This window comes from Pocillopora damicornis, chromosome 3 (genome assembly GCF_964200805.1).
Source record: "Pocillopora damicornis chromosome 3, jaPocDami1.2, whole genome shotgun sequence".
In the NCBI taxonomy this organism is placed as follows: domain Eukaryota; kingdom Metazoa; phylum Cnidaria; class Anthozoa; order Scleractinia; family Pocilloporidae; genus Pocillopora; species Pocillopora damicornis.
The window spans coordinates 6924993-6936088 of record NC_142672.1 but is presented as its reverse complement, the minus strand read 5'-3'; the positions used below and the strand labels follow the sequence as shown (position 1 = coordinate 6936088).

Below are 11096 nucleotides of genomic sequence, written 5' to 3'. Positions count from 1 at the left end.
TCCCGTGAGTTCACAGACAGAGGAAAACCTGGGTAAGAGCGGAAGAGTTTGCAAATTACTAACATTTTTGCTTCTGTCGGTGCCCAAGCAAAGTTGAAGATGGCCTCCGCGAAAGATGAAAATTGCATAAGTCCATACAGGAGACTTCTCTTGGACATGTCGATGGAACTGTCTAGCAAAGATCTGGAGCGGTTGATATATGCTGTAGGGGATCATCTTCCCAGGAGATTGACAGAAAACATAGAAAGTGGACTGAGGTTATTTAAAGCACTCGAACAAGATGTTCACATTGGTCCGCAGAATCTGACTTTGCTATATGATGGTTTTAAGACAATCGGTAGAGTGGATCTTGCGCAGAGAATTCAGGTTTTTCCAAGAAAACTCCACAGAGCGGATGAGACTGACGGTAATTCTGTAGAAAGTGTATCTTAAGAGGAATATTGCTCACTCATTGTCACATCGGTCGCAAACCTCAGTCTAAAGATCCGAGTTTGTTGAAAACAATAAGTAAATGATTCGATGAAAATCTGGAAACGTACATGAATTGCTTGACATTATCATACAACAGGAATGTCTGGTTTTAAAAAAATCCTTTACGCGTAAAAGTATTTTATAATTTTTATTTACTTAAAAAAATCGATCTGAATTCGACAACGCGGGAATTTAAACAATCAATCAAGTTGCAATGTAAGCATCTTAGAACACGTCGCTTTATAGAGCTCTACACACCTCGCTTTTTATTCTCAGAGCTAAGTTTTTTAGCCATAAATTGCTTCCAAAATATCAATAAAGTGAGTTCAGATAATTAGTTACAAAAGAATATCTGGACACAGGAAATTATTTTGTATTTGCTACGATTTTGTTTTGACTAGACAGGCGAGAGCGCATAGAAACTGACGGCGGAAGGGACGGTAGTGATACGGAACCAAAAGGAAGTGATCTTGCTGACAATGGCGCACAAAAAGGTACAGATACGAATAAACTTAGTGAACTGGTTCATTTTGAGTATCGCTCCATAATAAAGAACTTTTTTTAATATTATTTTACGTTTTGAGTGTCTTATTTTAAGTTTTTCAATTTTATTTACTTAAAAAAATCGATCTGAATTCGACAACGCGGAAATTTCAACAATCAATCAAGTTGCAATGTAAGCATCTTAGAACACTTCGCCTCATAGAGCTCTACGCACCTCGCTTTTTATTCCCAGAGCTAAGTTTTTTAGCCATAAATTGCTTCTAAAATATCAATAAAGTGAGTTGAGATAATTAGTTTTAAAAGAATATTTGGACACAGGAAATTATTTTGTATTTGCTACGATTTTGTTATGACTAGATGGGCGAGATGACATGGTAACTGACGGCGTGGGGGACGGTAGCGATCCGGAACCAAAAGGAAGTGATCTTGCTGACAATTTTGCACGAAAAGGTACAGATACGAATAAAGTTAGTGAACTGGTTCATTCTGAGTATCGCTCAGTGAAGAACTTTTTTTCTAATCTTGTTTTAAGTTTTAGCCAAACAATTTTTTTCCGGTGGAAACCTTAAAACCTGGCGATTTGAGCTTTTAACCCAAGTTCTCCCTAGCAAATAAGGTCTTTTTCTGTTGAAGTACTTTTAGAAGTACTTCAACAGGGTTAAGTGGCGGTGATGCGGATGGCCGTACAGCTGAACATCTTGTTGCTGTCAGAAGTGATGCTTCGCTAACTGTAACAAATAATGGTGAGAACCTGAAAAGGGAAGGAAATTGACAGAAATACTTTAGGAATGTGGACAACAAGTGAACTGCTTATAAAACTTAATGCGTCACTGTTGCTTTGTGAACGTTTAGTTATATGCTTTGGGCAGTTTAACTGATCTTTGGATAGCAAGTTAATTGAAGCAGTTTCCAATTGAGTGTCAAGATTAATTCGAGATTTCTTTGCTTTTGCTTATCTTCGCTTAGTGATTGGTCAAGTAATCTCGAACCACTTTCTGAAACAATCATGCAGATTCAAAACTAAAACCGATTTTCGCATTTGAAGCAGTTTCTCTTTTTCACTATGAGTTTTCACTGGCTATTTCTGATGATTTCCTTTGTTCTGATTGCCTATTTCTGATGTTTTCCTTTGTTCTGATTGGCTGTTGTCATCAATGTGGTTTGTGTGCGAAATCCCTTTCCTTCCTTAAATTTCAGGCTCCTCTTTAGAATCCGCGCGGGGACCCTGTCCTGCACCTCCTCGGGATTTCGTCCTTGGATCGTCTGCTCGACTCCAGCCTGATCTAGCTGCAGGACCTGCACCTGCTCGATACGTGAACTTTCTGGTTCACGAGGGCTACGCAGTGGAAATCCTGGGAGGAAAACACTATAAGACCCCTGATGGAGAATTTGTAGAAATGAAGAGTGGGACACAATATGAAATACACGTCAAAAATTCTCATGCTTATGGTAAAAGTCATACATATTACTGTTTTAAAAACATTTTTCAACTTTATCACCATGTCAAATTGGGGTGAAAACATACTGTCAGATTTCAATGGACTCCTGTTACTGACTGCGCTACCACGTTCTTGTTGACAAGAACTTCACCCCTACCCTGATGAACGGACCTGCACCGGTCCCCATCCAGAAAATCATAACCAGGGTGACTCTTTATTTTCGCTGGTGCATAGGGAACACCCACTGCACTTGAAAACTGGTCATTTGCTGGGAGGTCAAGGGACGTTATAAGCGTCTACCAATTATACAATTTCTTTCTCACTTTTCATTGAGTCCCTTTCGTTTCTTTTTGCATGGAAGACTGAATTCGTCAATACTCTATGGTGAAAATCTCGATTTTATATATATATATATATATATATATATATATATATATATATATATATATATATATATATATATATATATAAAATCATTGACCACTTGCGCCTTTTTTCCAGGTTGCCATGTGGACATATCTATTGATGGTTATGACGTAGGGGGATGGGCTCTCCGTGGTGGAGAAGAGATGTCGATAGAAAGACCAGCTTATGAGGCCAAGAAGTTTACCTTCTACCGAGTGAAAACTGCACCGAAAGAGGCAGGAATTGAATCTGGCCGGCCCGAAAATGGAGTTGTTAAGTGCGTGTTCACACCTGAAGCTTTTCTTAACATTCCAGTGATCACCTCTGATTGCTCTCAGCCTTTGAATGCGAGCATGCCTCCATCGGCGACAGTTGGTGAGTTGAAACGTAAATTGCAGCACCAGATGGGAGTTATGGATGACCCCTATCAAGTTCTGGCTAAAAGCGACAAGGTCCTATTAAATGATACACGACTACGGTAAGGAATGTAAAGCCTATGAGCCTATAGTATGATCCTTTGGAGGGCGGATTAGTAAGGGATAAAATCTTGTCAATTTTCTCTTTTTTTTTCCATCAGAGATATAATTGAGAAACCCATGGATTTGAGACTGATAGATGCAGAAATATCAATTACAGTAACATCCGAGGCGTGTTCCAATTGTCCTTTTCCAATAAAGGTGCATCCCGGCAAGGTAAAGGTCCATTATCTCATGGAACAGATAGAAGGGAAGATTCAAGTCCCAATCAGGGATCAAAAGCTTTACCATGAGGGAAACCTCTTGTCAGCCGCACCAGGTAGCTATCTTCCTGATAAACTTATCTGCAGTCCACGTCCGGCTGTGAATGTCATTATCCCCGAGTACATTCACATAACTGTAGAAGATCAGAGTGGCCACTCACACTCCGTGAAAGTGGACAAAGAAAAGAACTTAGAGGCGGTTATGGAAGAAATTCCTTCGAGCAGTTACCTGCAGGTAAACGAAGAGGCTACGTTTGCTTTCAATGGAAAGCAACTCTTCCCTTCTAAAGACAAAGGAACCTTAGCAAGCCTTGGTATTTGCTCTGGATCGAAGCTTGAGTTGACAGTGAGGATTCTTTACATCGAAGTCAAAGTTTTCTTCTCCGATAACTCTTCATCAGTTATTGTGAAGTGTGATCCCCAAGAAACATTCCGGGATTTGGTTGAAAAGATCTTAAAAAGGCGCAACATTAGTAAGTGCAGGCTTACATTTGCAATAGATGGACGAGAGTTTGATCCGGATCAAGACAAGGGTCCGTTACAAGGTATATTTTATTCCTCAAATATAATCTATCACTAATAATAACAGTGTTACTAAATGGCTGCGGCGTAGGGTGAAAGAAAGATACTATTACGGCAACTTCACCCTATATGATAGTGTAACAAGCGAGATAATATATTCGGTTAACTTTCTCTGATATAGATTACGGAGTTACGCATGGCCGTACGCTTCGGGTGACGAGACATCCCACTTCGGACAGTATTGGCGCTAGTATACTCAACCGGTAAGTGTATAAAATATGGCTGCGTGCGTAGAAATGCAAATATCCTGATACTAAGTAAACTTTTTAGCCGCCATAGATAAGAACAAAGACGTGCATTTAAGAACGCGAGGTGATTTCTTTTGCGGGGACTCAGATTCCTTTTAGCATCCAATTTATAATTGGCGTTCATTGACCTCGACGTGGTCGAACTGGCCTCTTTAATCCCTAATCAATTTGTAAAGGTGGTGAGAAAGGGGACAAATGACGATTTAGGCTACAAAAGGTTTTCATTCAAACCCACTGAGAAAAGCAGTACTACTAAAGTCTCACTGTTGTAAAGCTAATACAGGTAATTTGTTAAACTGTAGACCTTGATTTGGTTTAGAGTGCGTGCGTGAATTTTTTTGTCCCAGTTAACTTTGATAAGCGTGGATACAACGTAGTAATATTTGCACGGTCTATTTCTCTTTTAAATAGGCATACGAGTTTAGGGACTTCAGGTAAGCAAAGGACCGATAGAAATGGTTTGAGAAGGTGTAACAAATCAGGAAATGAACACTTATGCTGCAATCCCTATTCAATTGCTGTCCGCCAAGCAAATCTTAAGAATTAGCATTTAGAGACGTCAAAAATTGTGTTCAAAATAGCTATAGATATCTCACGGTGTTGTGGGAATTTGCCTTTTTTTTTCGCCTTTCGTCGTGAAATTATCCTACTTGTTGCATCCATCCATTCAATCATTTCCATGATCATGTATTAATTTTTCTTTTATCGCATGTTCATTCCTTTATTCATCATTTTGGATAATCTTAAAAAATAGCTTGTTTACTTGTCAAGTCAACCGTCCATTTAAAAAGACACGCTGTTGAGTTCTATATAAATAACTAATTTCTAATAAATTTCAAGTACCTCTTTATTACTCTTGTAATTTGCAGATTATAAAGCCCATGGATCTGAACTAGCTGGTGAGCAATTTTCCTATTTTTTTTAAGTTTAGTTTTTTTTACAAATACTTCGTAGCTTGCATGGCGAAGGAATTTGTCTAGTTTTAGAGACTCGTCAGGCTCCTCCCAAAAAGCAGGGGCTGAAAAAGCTAAAATTAAGGGTGTTCCTCAGATGCTTTTTTTCGCATCAGCAATTCTCGATTGGAGTTTAATTTTGGGAAGGTGGGGGCGGGGTAGGGGACGGCTGTCAATTGGGACTTCGTCCTGTTAGTGCCCCCTGTCACGATCTTCTTTTTTAAATCTTTTTATGTATCTGTACATTTTTGTAACAAGTAAATTAAATTAAATCAGAGGAGTGCTAAGGTTTCCATACATCAAACTCTGGTTACAAGGAGAATTTTATTCATAAAACTACTCGATCAGCTTTCCTTCCTCTCATTTTTTTAACATTGAGAGCTCTCGCCTTTGTTACGTAAACGGTCCATAAATAGAGAATTACACCAGTTCTTTGAGTGCTCACTTCACTTTTACACCGCACCACAGCCTCTTACATGTTTAAGTAGAATAATCTTTAAAAAAAAAAGTTTGCCTATTTGTCAAGTCAACCGTTTTTTTTTAGAGACACGCAGTTAAGTTCTAAATAACTTATCTCGAGTAAATTTCTCTTATTATCTATGAGCACAATTTCATCCTATGGAGGTAGTGAGTAATTTTCCTTTCTTGTAAGTTTAAGTTTTTTTGCTACAAATATTTCGTAGCTTACATGACGAAGTTTAAGAGTTTAAGTTTAAGAGTTCTAGTTTAAGAGGTTCGTCAAACTACTCCCAAAAAATGCAAAAATTAGGGGTGTTTCTCAGAAACTTTTTGTATTGATTTGCCATTATGAGGAGGATCATGTGGGGGAGGTAAAGATCGGGGGGGGAGGGGACAAGGGGTAGCTGTCAATTGGGACTTTGTTCTTTTACTGCCCATTTTCACGAACTTAATTTTTTTTTGTATCTGTACATTTTGTAACGAATAAATTAAATTAAATTAGAGGAGTGCTAAGGTTTCCATACATCAAACTCTGATTACAAGGAGAATTTATTCATTAAACTACTCGATCAGCTTTCCTTCTTCTTCCTTTTTTAACATTGAGAGCTCTCGCCTTTGTTAAGTAAACGGTTCATCAAAAGAGAATTACACCAGCTCCCTGAGTGCCCACTTCACTTTTACACCGCACCACAGCCTCTTACTTGTTTAAGTAGAATAATCTTAAAAGATAGCTTGCCTACTTGTCAAGTCAACCGTCCATTTGAAAAGACTCACAGTTGACTTCAAAAGTACTAATTTCTAGTAAATTTCAAGTATCTCATCATTACTCTTGTAATTTACAGAAAAGGAGCCACTGTCTGAGTTAGGTGAGTACTTCCCTTTTTGTTAAGTTAGGTTTTTTGCTACAAATATTTCATAGCTTGTATGACGAAGCAATTTGTTTATGAGACTCGTTAAACTCCTCCCCCAAAAAGCTAAAATTAAGGGTGTTTCTCAGACCCTTTTTGTATTGATTTGCCATTATGAGGAGGATCATGTGGGGGAGGTAAAGATCGGGGGGGGAGGGGACAAGGGGTAGCTGTCAATTGGGACTTTGTTCTTTTACTGCCCATTTTCACGAACTTAATTTTTTTTTGTATCTGTACATTTTGTAACGAATAAATTAAATTAAATTAGAGGAGTGCTAAGGTTTCCATACATCAAACTCTGATTACAAGGAGAATTTATTCATTAAACTACTCGATCAGCTTTCCTTCTTCTCAGTTTTTTAACATTGATAGCTCTCGCCTTTGTTAAGTAAACGGTTCATCAAAAGAGAATTACACCAGTTCCCTGAGTGCTCACTTCACTTTTACACCGCACCACAGCCTCTTACATGTTTAAGTAGAATAACCTTAAAAAATAGCTTGCCTACTTGTCAAGTCAACCGTCCATTTGAAGAGACTCACAGTTGACTTCGAAAGTACTAATTTCTAGTAAATTTCAAGTACCTCTTCATTACTCTTGTAATTTACAGGATTGGTGACACCGTTTAGTTCAGGTGAGTACTTCCCTTTTTTTTAAGTTAGGTTTTTTGCTACAAATATTTCATAGCTTGTATGACGAAGCAATTTGTTTAAGAGACTCGTTAAACTCCTCCCCCAAAAAGCTAAAATTAAGGGTGTTTCTCAGACCCTTTTTGTTTTGATTTGCCATTATGAGGAGGATCATGTGGGGGAGGATGGGGGGGGGGAGGGGACAAGGGGTAGCTGTCAATTGGGACTTTGTTCTTTTACTGCCCCCTTTCACGAACTTAATTCTTTTTTGTATCTGTACATTTTGTAACGAATAAATTAAATTAGATTAGAGGAGTGCTAAGGTTTCCATACATCAAACTCTGGTTACAAGGAGAATTTATTCATTAAACTACTCGATCAGCTTTCCTTCTTCTTACTTTTTTAACATTGAGAGCTCTCGCCTTTGTTAAGTAAACGGTTCATCAAAAGAGAATTACACCAGCTCCCTGAGTGCTCACTTCACTTTTACACCGCACCACAGCCTCTTACATGTTTAAGTAGAATAATCTTAAAAAATAGCTTGCCTACTTGTCAAGTCAACCGTCCATTTGAAGAGACTCACAGTTGACTTCAAAAGTACTAACCCATACATCAAACTCTGGTTACAAGGAGAATTTATTCATTAAACTACTCGATCAGCTTTCCTTCTTCTTACTTTTTTAACATTGAGAGCTCTCGCCTTTGTTAAGTAAACGGTTCATCAAAAGAGAATTACACCAGCTCCCTGAGTGCTCACTTCACTTTTACACCGCACCACAGCCTCTTACATGTTTAAGTAGAATAATCTTAAAAAATAGCTTGCCTACTTGTCAAGTCAACCGTCCATTTGAAGAGACTCACAGTTGACTTCAAAAGTACTAATTTCTAGTAAATTTCAAGTACCTCATCATTACTCTTGTAATTTACAGGATTGTTGACACGGTGTTGTTCAAGTGAGTACTTCCCTTTTTTTTTAAGTTAGGTTTTTTGCTACAAATATTTCATAGCTTGTATGACGAAGCAATTCGTTTAAGAGACTCGTTAAACTCCTCCCCCAAAAAGCTAAAATTAAGGGTGTTTCTCAGACCCTTTTTGTTTTGATTTGCCATTATGAGGAGGATCATGTGGGAGAGGATGGGGGGGGGGGGGAGGGGACAAGGGGTAGCTGTCAATTGGGACTTTGTTCTTTTACTGCCCCCTTTCACGAACTTATTTTTTTTTGTATCTGTACATTTTGTAACGAATAAATTAAATTAAATTAGAGGAGTGCTAAGGTTTCCATACATCAAACTCTGATTACAAGGAGAATTTATTCATTAAACTACTCGATCAGCTTTCCTTCTTCTTCCTTTTTTAACATTGAGAGCTCTCGCCTTTGTTAAGTAAACGGTTCATCAAAAGAGAATTACACCAGCTCCCTGAGTGCCCACTTCACTTTTACACCGCACCACAGCCTCTTACTTGTTTAAGTAGAATAATCTTAAAAGATAGCTTGCCTACTTGTCAAGTCAACCGTCCATTTGAAAAGACTCACAGTTGACTTCAAAAGTACTAATTTCTAGTAAATTTCAAGTATCTCATCATTACTCTTGTAATTTACAGAAAAGGAGCCACTGTCTGAGTTAGGTGAGTACTTCCCTTTTTGTTAAGTTAGGTTTTTTGCTACAAATATTTCATAGCTTGTATGACGAAGCAATTTGTTTATGAGACTCGTTAAACTCCTCCCCCAAAAAGCTAAAATTAAGGGTGTTTCTCAGACTCTTTTTGTATTGATTTGCCATTATGAGGAGGATCATGTGGGGGAGGTAAAGATCGGGGGGGGAGGGGACAAGGGGTAGCTGTCAATTGGGACTTTGTTCTTTTACTGCCCATTTTCACGAACTTAATTTTTTTTTGTATCTGTACATTTTGTAACGAATAAATTAAATTAAATTAGAGGAGTGCTAAGGTTTCCATACATCAAACTCTGATTACAAGGAGAATTTATTCATTAAACTACTCGATCAGCTTTCCTTCTTCTCAGTTTTTTAACATTGATAGCTCTCGCCTTTGTTAAGTAAACGGTTCATCAAAAGAGAATTACACCAGTTCCCTGAGTGCTCACTTCACTTTTACACCGCACCACAGCCTCTTACATGTTTAAGTAGAATAACCTTAAAAAATAGCTTGCCTACTTGTCAAGTCAACCGTCCATTTGAAGAGACTCACAGTTGACTTCGAAAGTACTAATTTCTAGTAAATTTCAAGTACCTCTTCATTACTCTTGTAATTTACAGGATTGGTGACACCGTTTAGTTCAGGTGAGTACTTCCCTTTTTTTTAAGTTAGGTTTTTTGCTACAAATATTTCATAGCTTGTATGACGAAGCAATTTGTTTAAGAGACTCGTTAAACTCCTCCCCCAAAAAGCTAAAATTAAGGGTGTTTCTCAGACCCTTTTTGTTTTGATTTGCCATTATGAGGAGGATCATGTGGGGGCGGTAAAGATCGGGGGGGGGAGGGGACAAGGGGTAGCTGTCAATTGGGACTTTGTTCTTTTACTGCCCCCTTTCACGAACTTATTTTTTTTTTTGTATCTGTACATTTTGTAACGAATAAATTAAATTAAATTAGAGGAGTGCTAAGGTTTCCATACATCAAACTCTGATTACAAGGAGAATTTATTCATTAAACTACTCGATCAGCTTTCCTTCTTCTTACTTTTTTAACATTGAGAGCTCTCGCCTTTGTTAAGTAAACGGTTCATCAAAAGAGAATTACACCAGCTCCCTGAGTGCTCACTTCACTTTTACACCGCACCACAGCCTCTTACATGTTTAAGTAGAATAATCTTAAAAAATAGCTTGCCTACTTGTCAAGTCAACCGTCCATTTGAAAAGACTCACAGTTGACTTCAAAAGTACTAATTTCTAGTAAATTTCAAGTACCTCATCATTACTCTTGTAATTTACAGCAAAGAAGAGACACTGTGAGTTAGGTGAGTACTTCCCTTTTTTTCAAGTTAGGTTTTTTGCTACAAATATTTCATAGCTTGTATGATGAAGCAATTTGTTTACGAGACTCGTTAAACTCCTCCCCCAAAAGCTAAAATTAAGGGTGTTTCTCAGACCCTTTTTTGTTTGATTTGCCATCATGGGGAGAATAATGTGGAGGAGTTTAAAATCGGGGAGGGGAGAGGGGGGCAGGGGGTAGCTGTCAATTGGGACTTTGTTCTGTTACTGCCCCCTGTCACGAACTCCTTTTTCTTGTATCTGTACATTTTTGTAACGAATAAATTATATTCAATGCAATTAGGGCGCAAAAGTTCTCTATCCTTTGGTTCCTCTACATGTATTAAGTAATATTCCTTTTTTCTAGTTTAAGTATTTTTGCTTAAAATATTCCTTAGCTTGCATGACGAAGCAATTTGTCTAGTGTAAAAGACTCGTCTGGCTTCTCCCCCCAGAAATCTATAATTAAAGGGGTTTTCTCAGACACTTTTTGTTCCGATTTGCTGTAATGAAGAGGATCATTTAGGGAGTTTAATTTCAATATTTCAATGAGGGGGTAGCTATCGACTGGGACTTTTTTCTGTTACTGCCCCCTGTTACGAATTTCTTTTTTTATGAATCTGTACATCTCTGTAACGAATAAATTAAATTCAAGTGGAGTGCCAAAGTTTTCCGTAAGTCAAACTCTAATTTCAAGGATAATTTTATTCATTAACCTACTCAATCAGCTTCTCTTTTTCTCATGCCAGATAATCGCTTTTGATTTCCATGA

At 37.9% G+C, this 11096-nt stretch overlaps 1 protein-coding gene across 3 annotated transcripts in view; it reads left to right on the top strand.

Moving 5' to 3' along the window:
* Nucleotides 1-55: 55 nt before the first annotated feature.
* Nucleotides 56-11096, top strand: part of LOC149048019 (uncharacterized) — a 12989-nt gene continuing 1948 nt past the window's right edge. Inside the window, exons 1-15 of one of the 3 annotated variants that reach the window (XR_016184937.1) lie at nt 56-406; nt 873-965; nt 1333-1425; nt 2173-2424; nt 2916-3297; nt 3397-4103; nt 4262-4343; nt 4800-4822; nt 5258-5287; nt 6643-6666; nt 7317-7340; nt 8265-8288; nt 8938-8961; nt 9612-9635; nt 10288-11096. The exon at nt 10288-11096 is cut by the window's right edge and continues 642 nt beyond it. Coding sequence is in view for 1 of the 3 variants with exons in the window: in XM_089200233.1 (XP_089056359.1) it covers nt 100-406; nt 873-965; nt 1333-1425; nt 2173-2424; nt 2916-3297; nt 3397-4103; nt 4262-4343; nt 4800-4822; nt 5258-5287; nt 6643-6666; nt 7317-7340; nt 8265-8288; nt 8938-8961; nt 9612-9635; nt 10288-10311 (2113 nt within the window). In the remaining 2 variants the exon portion in view is untranslated. Of the gene's footprint in view, nt 407-872; nt 966-1332; nt 1426-2172; nt 2425-2915; nt 3298-3396; nt 4104-4261; nt 4344-4799; nt 4823-5257; nt 5288-6642; nt 6667-7276; nt 7341-8264; nt 8289-8937; nt 8962-9611; nt 9636-10287 lie in introns of all 3 variants that reach the window. The other 2 variants (XM_089200233.1, XR_016184938.1) reach the window with 2 other exon arrangements.